This window comes from Dreissena polymorpha, chromosome 2, assembly GCF_020536995.1.
Source record: "Dreissena polymorpha isolate Duluth1 chromosome 2, UMN_Dpol_1.0, whole genome shotgun sequence".
Classification (NCBI taxonomy): domain Eukaryota; kingdom Metazoa; phylum Mollusca; class Bivalvia; order Myida; family Dreissenidae; genus Dreissena; species Dreissena polymorpha.
Genome location: NC_068356.1, coordinates 34,889,347 through 34,911,191, shown reverse-complemented (window position 1 = coordinate 34,911,191; position 21,845 = coordinate 34,889,347). Strand labels below are relative to the sequence as shown.

At 33.9% G+C, this 21,845-nt stretch overlaps 2 protein-coding genes across 5 annotated transcripts in view; both read left to right on the top strand.

Annotated features, from left to right (window-relative positions):
• LOC127866574 (paladin-like) overlaps positions 1-2,612 on the top strand; it is a 63,006-nt gene extending 60,394 nt beyond the window's left edge. For all 4 annotated transcript variants that reach the window (XM_052407197.1, XM_052407199.1, XM_052407196.1 and 1 more), the window contains exons 19-21: positions 784-924; positions 1,345-1,497; positions 1,975-2,612. In XM_052407197.1, coding sequence (XP_052263157.1) covers positions 784-924; positions 1,345-1,497; positions 1,975-2,118 — 438 coding nt within the window. In that variant the 3' untranslated portion in view covers positions 2,119-2,612. The remainder of the gene's footprint in view (positions 1-783; positions 925-1,344; positions 1,498-1,974) is intronic.
• The window catches only part of LOC127866580 (growth hormone-inducible transmembrane protein-like), a 96,892-nt gene that overhangs the window by 31,512 nt on the left and 43,535 nt on the right, over positions 1-21,845 (top strand). The window lies entirely within an intron of this gene.

The following is a 21,845-nucleotide window of genomic DNA, read 5'->3' as shown; positions in this document are numbered from 1 at the left end:
AGACTGTGTTACAAGGCACAGTAAAAGGAGGGAGGAGGAGAGGCAGACAAAAGAAAAAGAAAAGATGGGAGGACAACGTCTCAGAGTGGACAGGGATGAGGCTCAGTGAAGCCTTGAGACAGTCCGAGAGGCGAGAGGAATAAAGAGAACTGGTTGCTAGATCATCTGTGAAGACCTAACGGTAGTCCAGACTATGGGACAAGTGAAGTGAAGTGAAGACACTATTGTTTGATAGAGAACACAACTGAAAACTCTGAAATAAAAAGTAAATACGGGACGAATGATAGGATAAAATTGTTTTGAAGCGGAACTTTATGGAAATTCAATATCACATAAAAACTCACATGTAAATGATTCGCAAATGGTTCATACGCATAGTGTTTTCGCTGTCTGACGAGCGCAGTAGGTTTATCAACGCTTTGTTGTGTGTGTTTCGTTTAATTTGTAGAAGTAGTGATAGCAGCAGCACCAGAAAAACAACAGTTGTATCAGAAGAAGTAAATGTAATATTCGTTGGTATACTAGTAGAAGTACTGTAACGGTGACAGGAGTGGATGTATGATGACGACGACGGTGATTATGATATTGTTGGAGTTGGTGTCAATGATGACGTCGATGGTTATAATAATGATGATACATGTGCTGTTGCTGATGATAATCGGGATCACGATTTTTATAATCATCATGATAATGTCGTCATTAATGATATTGATAATGACGTTGATGATGATGATACCGATGATAACAATCATCATAACCCATGTCTGGTTTCCATGGTAACAGATTGTTCAGAAGCTGGTGCGAATGTTGCCGGACGGTCACCAGATGAAGCGCGAGGTGGACTTCATACTGGACGAGATCTTCAACACCATGACGCCCATGATGTTCCATATGCGCGAAATCATCTTCGTCACCTACAATCGGGTACGAAGAGACTATCTGTCAGCTGTTAATGAGAAGCAACGCGAAAACCTTGCTCTTGCATAAATATCCCATAATTGTATTGTATTTTCAATTTAAATTAGTTTTTTCTGTATGACTATATTTTTGAAGAATGGTTCAGGAAATCTGCTTTTTAAAATAGATGTCAATTTCACGTCAAAACAAGTTATTTATGTGCCCTCAATTACAAGTAACTTGGACTTAAAAATTGCGTGGCTATTAAAACATTAAAAAAAAATTCATTTGTATGGTAATCACAAAATGTTGGTGGATACGTTAACAACGACAAATACTAAAGAGTTCCTTAACCATAAAAAATAAACGTGTTTTTACACGTAAACAAATGTCGTGCCAATGTGTACGCTATATACCAACGATTAGTATTACGAGGCCTTGTTTCAGTGGCGAAAGTCGACACGTGCTGATCGGGACCGGATCCTGTGTCAGTCTATCCTTTACCTGGAGCGTTACGTGTACTTGATCCTCTTCAACACGTACTTGCACGCCGAGAAGGCCCAGGGCTGGACCCGACCCTTTAGCGACTGGATGAGAGTGGTAATGTAGAATTGTGGGAATACTCGGTACCAACCTTCGAACTTAATTCTGCGCTCCCCCTACCTCTTATTTGGGCCCACGACACCATTTATGTTGTTTAATACCAACAATCCATCTCACATTGTGACCATTTTAAGCGCATGGTTGTCAGGTTGATAACTTTTGACATACAGACATGACAGTACATGCACTGGTATATTCATGTGTGTATGTTTATTAAAATTCACATTTCTAGGAGTTGTTATAAATTGTTTAAACCACACAAATAATGTTTCACTGTTAACATGTATCGCACTAAATATCGATAAATATTAGAAGCCCGCTTTAGTTCACGGTACATTCAAGAGATATCTGTATAGTAGTCCACGGTACATTCAAGAGATATCTATCGAATATACAACTATACATTAAAGAGATACTTTACAGGCCAATACATAGACACTAGGTATCTATCTGGCTTGTTGCCATATTTTCCAGGTGGGAGCTCGTGCCGGCGTCTACGAGGTACTGGACAATCTGGGCTTCTATGATTTCGAGGACACTCTCACCGACTACCGGAAGATGTCCGTGCGCTGGCGATACCCTGTACCCAATATCCTTTGGCAGGGCGAGTTCCGATAGAGGTCAAAACTATACAAGTTGCGAGTGTATTCAAGAGTAATTTATCAGTGAAGTAACGATGTCAATGGCAAGATTTACCCTTTCGGGTCAAATTCGTTGATATTTCGTTTTGAGATTTGAACAAAAACTCCTAGTATATGCTTTGATCGTATCATCTCTAGCGAAATAAAAAAAAGTACAAATGAACTAGATATATCGTTACAAACGTGGCTAGAAACGGCTATGAGCAGCGAGTATATATGCGAGTTAAATGTTTACGGCGTGTATTGTTGTTCATTTATAATTGCATATTGATTTTTCTTGTGAAAAAATTCTACGCGTACACTTTCTATATGTATACTATATTACTCTGATCTGTATGCACGTACATTTTTGTTTCCTGCTACGTATCATGGGTTAAGGTTAAAAACGCAATGTTATGTATGATAAGTGTTATATTTTAAATCATATTTGTTTATCTTTTTTATTTATTGCCAATAAAGATTTTTCTTACTCAAAACATATACCAAATCTTATTATTTTATCCAAAGTCGAATGCGTGTACTTGCAATACGTTGTGTTCATAATTGTTTTATATGGTATAAATTGTGTTATCGTCGAATAATCGATGAAATTTGCATCATACATGTACTATATTATGGCGTCGCTTCAGACAAGTCTGCGTATCTGTGCAGTCTTGCCTGGAGCTGAGCTGGTCGCATATGTCATTAAACCTCTTTTCGCACGACACTACTCATGTGTATTATTCTTTTACGTATTGTAGAAGGTGAAAATTAACTATAACGTGACAATACAGTAAATGCTCAACAGCAATTATCCCGAGAGCTCATTTTCTATATTGCCAAACGAAAGTGTTAAAAAATCAAATTATCAAAATCATTCTTTGGAATATTTTCTTGACTAGCTCTATTTATGTATAATTAATCAAGGAACTTTACAAGGTATGTGTAAACATCCTTTGGATGCCTACATTTAGTTTTCTGAATTTAGCTACGTCGTTATTACGAAATTTCGATTAACAGGTTTGGCTTTATTAAATCGTTAACTATTCATTTTGCTGTTCGATCTCATAGACTGTGACCATGTGCAACTTACTTTATTTTGTGGAAAATGTCAAACAAACTGTGCCACCTAAATTTTAGCTTACTGCTTTACATGTTGGAATTTAACAAATGTCTGAACTATAGTTTCAAGCAACGCTATAGAACATATGTGTCGGGCGATCGACAAATGAGTACAGTCTAGTATGCTATATGAAGATGAATGGCACCTCCATCTATTCTCTTATCTAAATTAAACACCGCATAAATCTTTTATTGATGCATAATTACATTAAAGTTTATGGTATTTGTAATTAGCTGTCTGGTATTTCGTGACCATTATCAATAATCTCGCCATAATAACTCAGGACAATTAACTTACATCACGTTAATTCCATTGATTTTCACCTCATAAGATCAAGGATGTAACTATCCAATTGTCTTGCAATGCACATATCACAAATTAACGCAACGTTTGTGATTAAATTATGTGTCTTGCTTATTTAAAAAAAAATCATTTAATGTGAGAAAATCTGCATGCCTGAAGATCTTACTTGTTAAACAAAAGTCAATGTTATATGAACAATTTAGCGCAAAGTTATTTTACTAAAGGCACAAAAATAGACACTTGAATAGAAAGCAATCATACTGGTTTATGGTAGTAGTTTCATATTGTTATTTAAGTGGCACATAGTACATTCATATTATATTTATTTTATACGATTTCAACTAAAACAGTTCTACCCAGCCATGGAAATTGCTTACTAGTCACTAATCAGACATGGGTGAGTGTAGCCGTCTTATGCCTGTAAGAAAGTATATAGTAAAATAATCACTGATTTGATATAGGATATAGCATTTATAAGTGACTTGTACAATTTTATATAATAGCAAATTTCCTTGAAAGAAATCATACTAGTCTAGGGTGATGTATGTTATATTTGCTTTCTCTAGCAATATTTATCACAGAAGTTTAAGTTTATAAACATAAGTTAACAGTAATTATTAACATTTGTATTTATACAATTAAAGTGTAGTCAATTTAAAATTGGTATAAGTATACTTATATCAGTTTTATAAATACACATCAATTTTAATATATTATTGTATAATCCAATTAAATGAGAAAATGACGCTGCATTCGTAAAGATAATGCACCGAAACAGTTTTAAGCTTTGAAAAACAATTTAAGCAAGTTTCGACTATTGCCATATAATATTGTGTTTTCAAAATATCAGCTTCACTAAATATAACAATTTTATAATACTCCAACTGCCTTAAAATGTATGGATATCAAATCGTTCCGTTCAGCTATGACTTTTTATCTACACAATTATGCAGTAACTACTACGACAACACAAAGAATAAAACGTGTTTCTTTGTATTTTCAGCTTCACAAGGATGCGGTAATTATTAGGACAAAAACAGCATACAATATTTGGTAACATACGTATCATGCCATATCTATCGTCAATGTGCCATGCATGTTCACCTTAATTTCACGTTGCACGAGAGGGGCTAATATTTCATGTCAGAGAAACTGGATTAGTGCTCTAGATAGACCCCACATGACAACCATATGTGATCGTATGAGACATAACTCATCTAGATAGACCCCACATGACAACCATATATGATCGTATGAGACATAACTCATCTAGATAGACCCCACATGACAACCATATATGATCGTATGAGACATAACTCATCTAGATAGACCCCACATGACAACCATATATGATCGTATGAGACATAACTCAATCAATGCCTGTATAATTAGAAATTAATGTACTCGTACTTTAAATTATCCAGCAGGAATATAATAGCAACAGAACGAAGATTTATGACATTTTTCTAACAAATTCCAGCATTACCATGGTAACAATCTAAATGACGGACGGCAACTTTTTTCAAATAACTCTTTAAAACAATTTTTATTGAGAATATCAACCATTGCATAAAATATAGTTGTTTTGCTTCTTAAAGCGATGAAAATGCATCAGAATTACTTTATTTAATAAGCTTGTGTTCTTAGACAAAAATACGATTTTGACAGCATTCCTCGACACGGTTATGCTGCACGCAACGTGAAATTTTGGCACCAATTTCAGACATATGAAAAGATTTATTCTTATATATAAAGATATTGGCATAAACGAAATATTGTTGCAAATTTATTTCAATAACTTGAGATATAATTTCTAAAACAAAGTTCTTAACGGTGTGTTTACATTCTGTCCAGCCTGTGTGTAAACCCCTGAAAACCCCGTTGATCTTGCATCCTGAGTCAGACTACTAGGGATTACTTGCGATCGGTTTATACCCGACTTTTTGGATATATGAGATTTCTTCTTTATTTGGCGTAGCTGTTTAACCCAGTTTTCCCTTTTTCTTGACCTTTACAACAGCCAATACAATGTTGATGACATTTTTCCGCCAGTAGATACTCTAATATTTGATTGGCTAATTTAAACATTATTACGATACTGTATTTCGTTTTGAAACCATGCTAACCGACTGTTTGGAATGAAACTATTGTAACTCAATACAGAAATAAAAAGCATGTACAGTCGTTTTACACTCAACTCTTCAAGAAATAAAAGTATGTGTCTGTCCTTTTTATCAGCCTATTGGTTTCTACTTAAAAGCACAGGTGGTTAGCGTGTGGCTATGATATTAGTTAGTGAAAACATCATTTCGAATGATAAATAATCATATTATAACGAAATATCAACTTTTCTATAAAAAAAATCACTATCAAATATATAATAACAAGGTATTCAACTCGAAATCACCCTAAAACAGGCTGCCTCGCTCTGAACAGCCATTACTTCATCAATTTTGTAGCAATTTGCATGAACCCGATATTATTCAACGAAGAAATGAATTTCCTTTCTGGAAATGTATATAACTTGTTATATTTCTACACATGCTGGGTCAAATTTTAAGAAATAAAACGATACACAATTTGCGTGCCCTACTTGACAGCGATCAGACAGGATTCACTTCAGGTGTAAAGACAAACCTTCGCATTGGACCAATGAAATCACTAGTGTGTTTAAAATATCAGTTAGTTGTAAATGTATATAAACAAAGGTTTCAAACGGCGCTGGACAATAAGTTTTGATTCATATTTAAACGGCAAGCACGGTAAGAATGTTTTTTTCATACGTTTTATTAAATTATGGTATCGAGGACCGTTAACTTTGCAGGGAAAATGCCCTTTACTCCGTGAAGATTTCAGTCTTAGATCCGGTCTGATCGATGTCAAGTGGATCACGCGAGTTGTGTATCGTGTTATTTCTTAAAAGTTGACCCAGTATTTGTAAAAATATTGCAAGACATGTACATTTCCAGAAAGGAAATTCATTTATGCGTTTAATAAGACCGAGATCGTGAAAATCGCTGCTAAATTGATGACGTAGTGGCTGGTCAAAGCGAGGCACCCTGTTTTCGGGTGATTTCGAGTTGAATACCTTGTTTTATATATATATATATATATATATATATATATATATATATATATATATATATATATATATATATATATATATATATATATAATAGTGAATTTGTTTTCAGAAAAGTTTATTTTTCGTTATTTTATGATTATTTATCATTCCAAATTTAAAAATAGGACATTTGATATGAACTATGCAATGCTATACCAACTGTATAGACAAGAATTAAAATGTGTATGTATCAAGATGCAATCCACACCATAACAAATATTGCATGCAGTGGATGGTTAAAAACAACTGAAAAAAGACAAAAACAAAACTCTGCGTTTATTTTACTTATCTAAAAACTGCAAATGTTTAATCTTTATTTTCAAAATCAGAATTTACGCTGAATATCGTTTTAAAGATTGTTATTGTTTTCTATATGAATTAATTATCATCTCGCTCTTACGTTAAAATATAATTACATTTAAATATGAAAAAATCACATATATTTAACATTTTGTACGATAAAAACGTATGTATATTTTGTATGTCACATACAACCCTACAACGTGCTTTTATAAGGCTTTTTTCCTTAGGTAATAGTATCGTACGTGCTTTTTATACAATTCTATGTTCATTGAGGGTTTTCATCATTTCCATTTAATATAATAGGTATCGGGATCTTCATTTACGTGTGATAAGTTATTTAGTTCTTAGTAATTAATAGTTCTATTCATTCTTCGAATTTATGGTCTTAATGAATATTGTTTCTGCCGCATTTCCAATTTCCATTAGCATTACATGCTACCATTCTTTGATTTATGGAAATTAGCGTTACGCGCTAAGATTATTTGATTCATACGAGATATGAATAATTAAGGAAGTCAGTAGTATAAACAGCCCATTTTATTCTCTGAAAGAATATCCAGAAAATACAGTGCTAATTTATTAAAACAAGATAAATATTTGCATGCACAAATATCATTTATGACAATACATATGTATTCGGATATTGTGCAGCCAAACAATATTCTCAATTAATCTACATTGAATGTAAATAATTGAAACAAATTAAAGTAGCAAACAATAATTTAAGTATGAATATATTTATTTGCAGCAAACAATAATTTAGGTTTGAAAATAAATAAGTTATAACATCTCACCTGAAAGAATATCCAGAAAATACAGTGCTTGAATCGCGCACAGCATTCTCTTAAATATTCTTTCAGTGGCAGCTTTTTGAAATTTGATCGGACTTTTCCAAATACGTTTCCCACGTGATCCCACGTGGTCTCACGTGGTACGTTGATTCACCTACTTTTTTATATTTGTTCAGGTCAAAACTGTTAACCTTTAGTCATGGAACATCTGGAAGCTTCTACTGCTTACGTTTGCGTTCTTTATTTGGTAAACAATTTAGATTGGAATGTGCTACTCTTTCACTTAGCTTACTTCTAATAGTACATCAAGGTAGTTTTCAATATGTAAGGATTTTTCGCTAACCTGGCTCAAGCAAGATATACCTATGTGTTTCGAAACCCGGGCTTAATATAATTATTTTAACATTGTGCTTATTTGAAATTAACTAAAATTGTGTTAATTAGAATAAATTGAAATAATTGAATAAGTCAAAATAAAAATTTACACATAAATATTATTTATGAAGTTATGATTATAATTGGATAACAATAGGTAGTTTAATTGGTTCTACATATACTCCTCTCCCTGCATTCTGAAAGTAGAATGTTTTGTACATTGGCAACAAAGATAAATCTAGAACAGCCAGTATATCAGTATATTTTATTAATTATATTGATTTATTTATTTAATTCCACACCTTTTAAAAAGTTATTTTTTATACAATAAATGGTCAATCAATTGCAATATTGGTAATTGACATTTTTCTCTAGGACATTGGCAGGTTGATTGGTTCTACGTGTTCACCTCTTCCTGTATTCTGGCGAATTTCTCTAGGCCCGTAGACCGTAGGACGATTTCCATTTGGTTCGATTTATTGATGACTAGCAAAATTTTCCTATAGTAATAAAATACACCCTTTAGTGTAAGATCACGGATAGCTGAGTATTTTAAGTGTCAGATTTTTCAGAAGAGGATAAATTGTATTCTTTCTTTAATTGTATTCTGTTGTTTTTTTACTGTAGCTTTTTAGTTCAAATGTTTAAAATTATAAATTTAAAGCATTTAATGACATACTTTAATGCATGCCAAAATCTGTGAAAAAGTCCCTTTAATAATAATTTTAACTTCAAGAACTTGGTAAATCAAGAACTTGGAAAAAAAACAATACTTGCTATTCCTTGTAGATATTAGATGTGTTGAGATCCTTGAATACCGGCCAATTGGAAGAATTGAAAATTTACATATGCCAGATTGTGAAATGCCAGATTATGAACAAAATACCCTTTGTCTTGTTTGCATCTAAGTCTTAGTGCAAGTCTTTATTATTCAAGTTTAAAGAATATTCTTTGTCCTTAAACACTTTTAATGAGAAAGCGCCCCCGATATCCAGACGCTTAGAAGAAAAAATGTAGATATGCGTTTGATGCAAATCATTAGATGTGTGCCATTTCAGGATAATGAATGAACATCGCCAAAGCTCCCCGACCCTTTGATGACCTCAGTCATGATACAGTCATTACTGAACTCAGTACAACTTATTAATACAGATCAGTTCTAGGTACAGTACCAATAGTTAAATTACATATAGGTTTACTTGTTTCTAAATTCATTAATTAAATTACAAACAGTTTATGAGAATATTTTTATATACTTTCGGCTGCATTCATAACGTCACCTCCAGGCCTATACAATGTTAATCATGTAACACTAGCAGCAAGGAATATATGCATATAATTATGTTCTGATATTTAGTTTTATTTTATGGACACAATTTAAGGTTTGAATACCAGTATGAATCATATATGTTCTACAACACGTCATTTGATGGTCGTTTTTTCTCCTCCAACGGCCAGAATCATGAATAGTTATGTTGCAATTATGAAGTCGCCGCGTGTGGTGATTACATTAGAGTAGGGTTCGATGAACTGATATATTGATAACAAATTGAGCTGCAAATGAACTTGTAAGCGGCATTTATCATACAAATATTCGTTTTGAGAAAAAAATTATTCCAAGGTGCAAAAGTGTCGTTTTGTTTTTAATTTCAAACCCAACAGTTAAAGTATTTCGCCTTTAACAATAAAATAAACCGCATACATGAAACCCCATGTGTACACCTTTAAAGAAAATACAGGACATTTTAATGTAATGCTAGGAGCAATAAATTAATGCTAAAATTCTAATTAAAATAAATACATGTTTAGTATATGGCTTAAACCTTATTTTTCTTTGGGATAAAATAAAAAATCAATAAAAATTTGCATGCGATGCCCACTTTTACGACGTGGTAAATTTAGTGTTCATATATAATATATGTGAATAGTACAAACATTTAACAAAAATAAAAATCCTTGCGTTAATGCAATTACGTCTAAGTGGCACATGTTCTGATATGTTGTTATCTTTTTTTAGAAATCGTACTGTTCTTTCAGTACTCAGAAAGAATACCCTTGGAAATTAAACCATGACACGATTAAGCGGAAACTCGCTGCAACGAAAATCTGTGGCGAAAACACTCTTTAAGGTCTCCGTCTTAATAATTGTAAACGTATATCATCGAATCAAAAGACAATTTTCACTAAATGGTAATCCAAATAAAAATACATTCGGTTTTCACTAGTACAGAACAATTTTTAAAAACGAATTCACGGATGACAACAAAATCATACCTTATAATAACAAAGGGCATGGGAGCTTGTTGATTCGATCATATTGGGAGAATCTTCGTATTCCATTATTTTTGTAGCGTGTACTTGAAATCTTGAAAAGATCTTGTTACAAAGCAAGTAGCATGACAGGCGCTCCGTCGCTTAATAGCCGATTTATTGGTATCATTTTTCGGATTGACACATATTACTTAATGATGTAATATTGCTGTCTCAAATGTGTTTGCATGTATAAGTGCATAGTTGTATCGTTGCAATATGACTGCTGGTCAAGCTTACAGATATGCGGTATTCGGTTTCTTTATGGAAATGATCCTAGGGTTTTTCAGGATTATGGGTTTACATAGTCATCACATGAAACACGCTTTGATCTTTAAAATGTTTCCTATCATATAAATGTACCAGAGGCAGAGTTGTGGGGCATAAATAATAACACGTGGATTATCTATGGCTTTTCTTCGAAATCTAAACGCATGGAAGCCCCTTAGTGGCTGTTCTTCAAAGAAGCTTTTTAACCGACAGCTGCAAACCCATACGCCTTAAGACAAACTAACAACACGGTGGTATGCACGTACGATCAAAGCGCTGCAGTTTTTCGCTCTGTGAATGTATTAATTATTACAGTCACAGGACATAAAGTTCGACTTGTTAACGTAGGCCAATCGAACGGCCACGACTAATGCAAACACCAATCGCGGTGTAGATGCATATCAGTGGCTTTTCCGTCAAAATGCTGCCTCTCTGTTCATTCTTGACTTCCTCTCTGTCATAAACAAAAAATTGATGATCGACATTCACAAAACAGATAAGAAAATCTAAAATTAAAACCCGTAAACACACGTGTGCATCATTTCCTAGGCCTAATTGATCCACAGTCGCCAATTTGTGTTCTATGTTAAATTGGGTTGAGTTTTTTAAGTTTTGAAAAGTTGCCCTGCTTTTTATCCCAACTGTTACCAACTTTTGATATTTAGATTTAGTTTCCTGGGCTTAAATCTGTTGGCTCCAGGCTAACAGGCAACCACTAAACCTGTAAGTTATTCATGATGTAAATTCTGACAGTGTATTGAACTCATTCAATTTGCAAGTCTGAAGACATTAAAGGGACCTTTTCACGTTTTGGTTAATTCACACAATTAAACGATTAAAATAATTTGGAGAGTTATGTTGTTGTCGTTATATTTTTACATACTATAACCCTCATGGTTATGGTTGTGTTGTATCTCAATTAACAGTACATCATACATAATACAGTTCACAGTTTACTTCTTTTAATAATGTTATTTAATAATGCAGACGATTATTCAAATAGCAGTTAATCCCAGAGTAAATCAGGATCTGAAATATATAAAACAATAAAATACTAAACAATAAAACAATCGATCAGTTCTAGTGGCCTTAACGACTCATATAAGATTCAGGTACAACAATGACAACAATAATCATAAATACAGAAACGCAGCATCAAAAACCTTCCAAATAATGAGTTTAAATATTTCATTCAATACATTGATACAATTTATACAATTCTAACCAATTTATGGAATTGACTCCCTTTCTCTGTAACTTCGGTCTCTCCTCTTTCAACTTACTGGTGCTGTAAATAAGAGCATGCAAACAGATATGATGGTATTTCAACTGAGCGTATAAGTTGCTATCTTAAAGTGAATTTACTAATTTGCTGCCATTCTGAACATTCGCGAAATCATGTGATTTGAACACTTGCAGACGTATTATTTTCCGGGCGAATTAGCTTAAAACAGGTATTTATTGTTGTTACAAGATGTATATCCTGAATTGATGTATTTTTAATGCAACGTATATCCCCATGGAAACAAGCCCACATCTGTACTTAAAATCAGTGTTTCAAAAGTTTTGACATTGTTTACATTTGCATTTATGAATGAAGATCACGTGACTTCATCGGAATTTTTGAAGTAAGGTCAAGCTTATTTTAATAAATGATTTTCAGTGCCTTCGTTGGTTATCTTCTAAACAAATTTTTATGAAATTTCTTCTGCTTTTGTACAGAAAAACCCACAGCCTATTCACAGCAAAAACAGGTTATTTCCTCTCAGCAATGACTCCTGCTTACAGACGTGTAAAGGAAGATGCCAGTATTGAAGGCCTCCAGGGTGTATCGGGTTCCTGAGACCACGCTAAGAGACAGGGTTCTATTGAAAATTGACCCAGATACATGTGTTATGGGAACAGTTCCTATGTTCCAGAAGGCTAAAATTGTTGAACATGTCAAGTATATGGAAGAGTTGGATGAGGGGTTTTATGAAGAGATGGCCAGAAATCCGATTTACAAAGCCGAGGGGTTTGGAGTTCGCTCGAAGGCACAGGAGAACACGGTGAATGTTTATTTTGATAATCTTGTTAAGTGCCTTCAAAAACATAATAATACTAGACAAACCACACTTGATTTACAATGCCGATGAAACCACCGATCACAAGCCTCCACATGGCATCTCTATCGTAGACTTCAAGCCGCAAACAGTAACGTCAGGCAAGGGTCAGACAGTGACTATTATAGGTTGTGGAAGTGCAAGTGGAGCATCTGTTCTTTGTTTTCTCTGGACAGAGGTTAAATCCTGACCTTTTAAAAGGTTAAACTCCCGGTACTAATGCAGCCATGTAAGACAGCGGTTGGTCGAATCTTGACGTTTTCACTCGCTATCTTACTGTGCACTTCATCAAATTTGTCCCCAGTAGAGAAACACATCCACTTATCCTTCTACTGGACGGGCACAGATCACACGTGCCTTTAACACTTGCAGAATGGGCGAAGAAGCTAAACATTTGTTTATTCTGCCATCTCATACGAGTCAATTATGTCATTCACTAGATGTTGCGTGTAATGGTCCCTTCCAGCGGATGTACAACGAACAATGTCACAAAGTCATCAGGGAAACCAGTGCAGCGATCACGCGTTACAATATTTGTGAAATCTCCTGTAAGGTCTATGCTAAGGCGTTTAATGTCACTAACCTGTAAAGCGGTTTTAAGCGAACTGGAATATATCATGTCAACAGAAATGCTGTGCCAAAAACTAGCCTCATTCCAGCACAAGTTTTTGAGACACTGGAAATTGAGTCCCCAGATGTTGGCATTTGCACTCAGAGTACTGAATCAACTGTAGAAGGTGGAGTCATTGTTGAGGACAAGCTTGATTTCTTTGACCACATCGAACATAACCTTAAATGTACCAAACAGACCAACAGCAGTGAAAAAAAAAATAGAAATACTTTACGTAGACAAGTTTCTGGAAAAGAACTTACACGTGACTATGTTATGAAAGCTATTCAAGAACATCAGGAGAGCAAAATTAAACCCAAATCAAAGAAACCAAAGGCACATTCTAAGAAAGCTGCTCCAATGTCTAAAAAGTATTGTATGACATCTGTGCTGAACAGAAATCTAGTGGCTGGGCCATCATGTGCAACCTTGGTCCACTCCAGCACCGAGTCTGAAGCCTCTGATGATGAAACTGACCCGTCTCAACTATGCTGTGTTTTAAAAAAAATTCCAGCTGAGTGAATAGGCACAGTGTGTTCCCCTCACATTAACAAAATGGACACAGTGTGATGGCAAGGACAACGGTCGTCCCTGCTTGCCCTAAATTGGAACTACTTTAAATTAACTTTAAATTCATCCGCTATTTAACGTTGTATTCAAAATGGCCGACATTGGAGAGGTCTTGTGTTGATATTAAATTATACCAAGTACATTAAATGGTGATTTCATGGATTTGTGATGGAATTCAAATGGAAATATATTAATCTTGAAATGTGAGTAGATATTTTAGTATTTATCTACTTTCTTGTAGTCCTAAACTTCGATTGTTTGCTTGACATCGCGAACCATGGTTCAGTGATGTTAAATCAAAGTACTGAAAGTACTGGTGTGACGATGCTTTTGAAGAGGATGGATATCTAGAGGATATTTGTTGGATTCGGTGGAAGTTCGATTTTCCCAGAAAAACAGCAAAAAATATAGATATTTTCACTGTTATTTTTCACTGTTTAAAACAGTAAAATACCAGTTTATTTCACTGATATTTCTGTATAAATCACCGGAAAGCATAAAATAAATAAGCATTCATTTAACTTAATCTACATCACCGCAATTGTGTAATATTTATTGCCATTGCTTCACTCTTCCATACTGATTTTCGCAAAAATTGTGCCAAAAAATGCCAAAAGCATCAAAAATACGAAACTTAATCATGTACATAACGGAATCCTCAAGACTATTATTAACCTGTGACGCATACACGCTTTGGGTCACGTGAGCGCCAATTTCACGTGATTTCCACTTCCGCGCTTTTCAAAACAAGGAAGAACTACTAAATCACAGGTGTTGGGCGCGTGGCCAAGTCACTTAAAACACTTTCAATATGTCATAAAACAACATTTTTCATCATTTTGACAAAAATAAAGTTCTGATATTATATATATATATATATATATATATATATATTTATTTATTTATTTATACAAGATAGGTATCTCTTGAGACAGGAAAATCACCTACATCAACATGTTTAAGCCATAAAGTGTCTACATGGCGGTCGATTTTCGTAAACTATGTACCATTTTGTTGGGAAAGTTTGCCTCGTTACGAAAAATGCCCACGAACGGCTACTTACCAACATAAACTACAGGAAAACACTTATCGAACTCGCAGAAATGCCAGGTCGGCTGTCGTCTGACCGAACGTTCAGTGCCGATTTTTACAAGACTAAAACTATCGAAATATCCCAGCTATGGAACACAATCCAGATAAGTACAATAAACAAATACGAGTTTATCAACTTACAACACAGATTTGTCCTTTTGTTTGCGTTATAACGTCGAAATCGTTGTAAATCGGGAAATGTTGATCGGCAATTTCGAGTCCAGCTCCATGTCGAGCAGCCGCTCAATTTAAATACGATTCTCGGTTTCAGATATCCGGTAACTCTGAGGCGCGGAACCAAAAGTTGGATACAGAGCGTAAGGTGAAGGAGAGATCATTGTACACGATTGAAATAAACATTCAAACATAACGATTATATTAGTGTTTGGTGTGGACAAAAGACAAATCTGTGTTGTTAGTTGATTTTGTTAATTGTAATTATGCGGATTATGTTCGGTATCTGGGGTATTTCGATACTTTTACTCTTGTAAAAAATCGACACTGAACGTTCTTCTATCTATCAGAATTTTTGTGGTCAAAATGATTAAAAATGTTGTTTTATGACATATTGATAGTGTTTATAATAAGTGACTTGGCCACGCGCCCAACACCTGTGCTCCGAGTCTGTGCATTTATTTTCATTCTTCAGGCGAGTCCATGCCTCGAGCGAATCACGTGGTTTTACATGTGACCCGCGCATGTTTAAATTTATATCTTTTCTGTCCATGGACAGAAATTGAAAAGCCCTATATTTGTACTTATTTTGGGCATTTCTTGGCCGATTGTGACCATTTTTTTGCACATCTGACATAAATACCATCAAATTTTGACTCATAATCACTTTTTTGCGACACATAACAAAAATAGGAAAATACACCAACATCAACTCGGCCGACTTTAATGGTTGTGGTGCATTAGTTTTCGTTCTTGGACACTGCACTCCCCTTCAATGAAATTTATTTACCTAATTGTCTCATATTTGAACTTACAATTCTTTTGGGAGTAATGATCCAGACAACCAATGGATAAAACAGCAAACATATCATGCTTACCCATAATTTTTCGAAGAACATAATTGAGAGTTCCTGTGCCAGCCCCAAATAACAGTATGTTGGGGTATAATAATAGTCAAATTTTGGTTTTCTTCTCAAAAGATTGTCGTAGATTATAAGTTGAGGAATATATCATCCAAGACTACAACAAGCCTTTTTTCATTTATTTTTATTGATAAACAAGGTTTTGTAACAATCTTTACTATACATAGATAGCTTTAACAGCACAATGTGGCTCACCTTGTTTCCTAGTGATGTTAACTAATTTTTCATGAAGATCTAGAAAAAAAATATGGCATTGTCAGTATGAACCAACTATTTGCGTCTATCCGATCTAGTTGAGCTCTGTTACCGAGTTCCTACTTTTATTTATCTGAACATTCTGATCAACTGCCATGAAGATCAGGTAAAAAATGTAAGTGTTAACATAGATTTTAATGATTCAGAATCAAATTATAAGTAAAACTGTGAAAGATGACAAATTCTCCAAATCTTTTTTTACAACAATTTCAAATGTAAACTGTTCAAAAAAGATACTGTGTTGAACAATCATGAACAATCATGATTAGAGAATCGCCTACAGATGATGAGTTGAAACGAAAAAGAGAAGCGTCCAGTGTAAGTGAGCTAGATAGCAGCGTGGGTGCAACTCCAAAAGTAGAGAAACAGAAGAAAAAGAAATCAAAGCAAAAGCAAAGTAATTACAATAGTGGTGATATGGCGAACTCTCTTGAAGATAATCGTGATTTTATCACGCAAGTGAAGAAAATCAATCTAAGGCTAGCTAAACTCGATGATAAGTTGAACACGTTTAACAAAAAACTTGAAAACGTCTCAGTAAAAGGCGACGGGTCTCTACAAGGAGCAATAAAGGAAAGCCTTTTAGAAATTAAAGAAGATCTTTTGAAGTGATTAAAAGTGTGGAAATCCTTGAGGGAAGGCTGTTCGAAAAGGAACAGGAAGTAGAAAAACTCAAAGTTCAGACATAAACTATGGACACTGAATTAACAAACCAGAAGGACAAAAATGACAAGGTGCTTCAAGAGCTGAAGAATGTCGAAGCAAAACGGCAAAAATACGAAAATGAATGTAAACAATTCTCACGCGCCAACAATATAAAAGTACGAGGAATCGCAGATAAAAACCCTAGAGAAACATCACGGGAATCTGCGGAGAAAGTCATAACAACGCTTCGTGAAAACAGCATTTGTAATATATCCATGGCAGATATCGACATTGCACACCAACTTCCCAACAAGTACAACCAAAATAGAGACATTATTGTACGACTGAGAAGCCGGCAAACCAAAAGTGACATTCTATCCTACAGAACGAAACTGAAAGTGAGTAACATATACATAAACGATGACCTGACAAAACTAAATCTTCATTTGCTCATGTGTGTAAAAAAGAAAATTACAGATGAAATTAACGATGCTTGGTATTTTAACGGGAAGATCCTATACAAGAACCACATGAACAAAACTAAAATGGTTAAATTTGAAGAATACGAACACTGGATAAATTTGCCATGGCCAAACAGCTCACCGCGTAGAGCATAACTCACCGTGTTGTCGTTGGAACACTTTCTTCTTGCCACAGTGTATTGCACTATTATTAATAGTCTCGCTTGAGTAACACTTTGTTTTTTGCCTCAGGCACTATGCACACGTATTGTTTTGTTCTCTCTCAGTATGGTCGAGTATAAAATACCCCATGCATGACCTTTTGTACCGTCGATAATATAAAAAACTGAACAATCTGTCAATATGCTTGAATGTAAAAAATAGACCTGTAAAAAATGATACGCTTAGGATATAACTAACCTCGCTGTATATTTTTGCTTTGTTTTTTTATAAGCATACACTATCTTGATATGATAATGGCATGTCTTATAACTCACACACATATATATATAAATTTAACAATCAAAAATATCTTCAATATTTTGTAACATTCCATATCCAGGCATCCTTTTAATCATCGGCAGATTACTTACATATGGAAACAGCCATAAACATAGTATTTTTTGCTGTTTTCGTTCTAAGTAAAATGCTTTCTCTTAGCAATGAGAAATGTATAATTTATATATATATATATAAATGTATAATTTATATATATATATATATATATATATATATATATATATATATATATATATATATATATATATATATATATATATATATATATATATAAACAATATAAATATGCGTTAATAAATTAAATACTGTAGCCTAATCTATTATATATATTTTTTTGCTGCTTTCTCTTCTTAGTAGAATACTTACTGTGTAACCCTAAGGTGAAGGTTGGAATACTTTTTCACCGGAAAAAAAAATGAAATCAAGTGATAAAATAAAGTGGATGTTGGAAATACTTTATGACTAAAAGGTATGCTGTGGCTTTATAATAGATGATGCTGAATGATGCTTAATATAAAACATAGAATTTATAGAGAAAACTGCGTTTAATAAATACATTCCTCGACGTGTATGTCAAAAACTATACTGTGCAAAAACAATAGGATAACAAACATGAATAGTGACAGGAATATTTCAAAGACGATAACAAAGGGTAAACAAGAACAAGACAGAGGAAAAGAAAGTAAAAGAACAAGAAGCGAAGCACTGTCAAGCACAAGTGAACTAGAAAACAGCATGTCAGAACAAGCGACGCCCAATAAAAGCAAAAGAAAACAACAGAAGAAGAAATCAAAGCACAACGATGATCGGATTAATGAAAACGACATGGAACCAAAAGTAGTTGATGATGAACTGACTGAAGTCATAAAACAGATGAAACAAATGAATAGCAAACTAGAACGAGTAGAATCCGCGATGAAGAAAATGGATAGCAGGCTAGAAGGTACAATTAAAAAAGGTGACGGTACAATTAGAGAAACAATCAAAGACCTCTTATTAGAAATGAAAGAAGAGCTATTAAAGTCAATGGTAAACAGAATAGAAGTCTTAGAAGGTAAACTTTTCGAAAGAGATATGGAAAATGACAAGCTTAGAACTCGAGTAGAAACATTGGAAAAGAGCATAACAGACATAAAACAGGAAAGCGACTTAATTGTTCGGAAAGCACTAAGAGAAGAAGAAATGAGAAAACAGGGTGAAAATGATGCTGAACAATATAGCAGACGCAACAATATAAAGATCAAAGGAATACCAGATCCAGACCCAAATGAACCAGCAACAGAAACAGCGACAAAAGTGATAAATTTTTTCAAAGAGAAAAAAATAGCAGAGATCTCAATGAATGACGTTGATATCGTGCATAGAATACCAAATAGAGAAAACAAAAATCGCGACATCATTGTTAAGTTTGTCTCCAGATTCACAAAAGACCAAATCATACGAAACAGAAAACTGCTGAAAAATTCGAACGTTTACGTGAACGAAGACCTGACGAAAATAAATCTGCAAGTCTTAATGTGCGTCAAAAGGAAAATGATGGACGAGGTGAAAGACGCCTGGACCAGTAATGGGATAATCAAATACCGGGATCAAATGGGACATGTACGTACTGTGAAACAGGACGACTACCAGGAATGGCTAGACTTACCATGGCCAAACCGCAGACAGTAAGAAAGATGATTATACTCCTTTTTTGAACAGTATACATACACAAATATAGTGTTTACTCGTGAAAAGCCATGTGCGTTATACATACACAAAATACACGTGCAACATTCTTTACCAATCACAAAAAAAACGATCTGTGTAAAATGTAAACCGATATTGTGCATGGACTAACCACACAATAAGCAAGAAATTGTAAAGCGGATTAAATTAATCCGTGCGCTACTTAAAAATCTATTGAAATATTATTGCATTAAAAACACTTCAAGGTTTATTGTATGAATGTCAAAAATAAGTTTTAAAACATATGTAAAAGTGTAAAATAATAATTTAAAGAAAAATGCTCTATTAAAACAACAGTGAAGTAGTATGACTCTATAATATGTTTTAAAATTATCAAAAGCCTAGTGAAAAGCTTGATACTTTTGCTTTCGACAATTTAAGCCTCTACACACAGGCTGTTGTGGAATTTATTAGATATTGCTTAACATGAAATCATCAAAAAACTTGTCGAAAATAAATTTAAAAGTAAAATAATAATTTATACAAAAGACTCAATTAAAACAACAATGGAGTAATATGACTCCATAATATGTTTTTAACGTACCGAAAGCCTAGTGAGAAGCTTGATACTTTTGCTTTCGACAATTTAAGCCTCTACACAAGGGCTGTCGTGGTATTTATTAGATATTGCTTACTTGCATAATACATTTACTAGTAAACCCTAGTTGCGAAAGATATTAAAGTTAAACTGTTTACTACTATAAAAGTGTATTAAATAAAAAATCATCTTTAACATTTTTCGTTGGCAAACTGGCATTTTTTACGTACAAACAAAATTAAACAAATGTATTATATATAAACGTCTTGTAATTGCTAATCACAGTTTATTGTTAAACTGCTGGGTGTTTTTTTACGGACATAGGTGTGTTTATCGTGTTGTATAGATGTCTTTCATGCATATTACTAAAACTACTGTGTGTCTTTACTGTACATGCATATGCTTGTGAATCTTTTTGTATTATCCTTTTTTGTTTGTATATTACCAAACTGCTGTTTGTTTTTTGTACATACATATGCTTGTTAATCTTTTGTAAAGCTGTCGTTCATGTATATTACAAAATGAGATTACCGACTGCCTGCCAAAGTTCATTATATCTAGATAACGAAATGAGATTCCAATACGTACGATTAAATTTATTAGTTGAACTACTTTCCTTCTTCAAATGTAAATAGCGAGCCCGTGGACTGTAACTGCAAACAAGATACGTGGTTGTACCCACTACCAGACTTACTATATGCGAACACATGTATTTTGTATAACTGCGCAAGGTTTTATGGAACAAATGCGCTTTAAAGGGGCCTTTTCACAGATTTTGGCATTTTTTTAACTTATTCATTAAATGCTTTATATTGATAAATGTAAACATTGGATCGTAAAAGCTTCAGTAAAAAATCAAGAAAAAAATTAAAAAAAGGAAAAGAACATTGCCCGGAGCAGGTTTCGAACCAGTGACCCCTGGAGTCCTGCCAGAGTCCTGAAGTAAAAACGCTTTAGCCTACTGACCTATTCCGCCGAGTACACATTTATGACGTATTTTATACCTTATATAAGCAATCTTCGTAGTTTCACAAAATTCAACGACAAAAACAGAACTCTCCAAATTATTCAATCGTTTCGCGTTGCAACGCTTTATAATTTTTAGGTTTTAAAATCGTCAAAAGATGCATATAATGGCTATATTAGAGCATGGTTAATGTTCAGTATTACTGTTTCCTCACAAATATCATAACTAAAACGAAAACTTACAAATCTGAAACAACTTTTTTCAATTTTGTCAATTTACCAAAGCGTGAAAAGATCCCTTTAATAATTTGTCTTGTTTTTGTTCATAATATGTTATTTTGTACCACAGCCTCGCTATTTGCGATAAAATACTTATTCGTCATTTGCCATGATAAGTACCATATTAAATACCTTTCAAGGCAACGGGAAATCTCTATAGTGGAAAACTCAATTAAGATGTATGTTGCAAAAGTATGTATGTTACAAAATTGTATTTACATGTTGGATAGTGCTACAAAGCGCACAGCTTAGTTACGATGTATT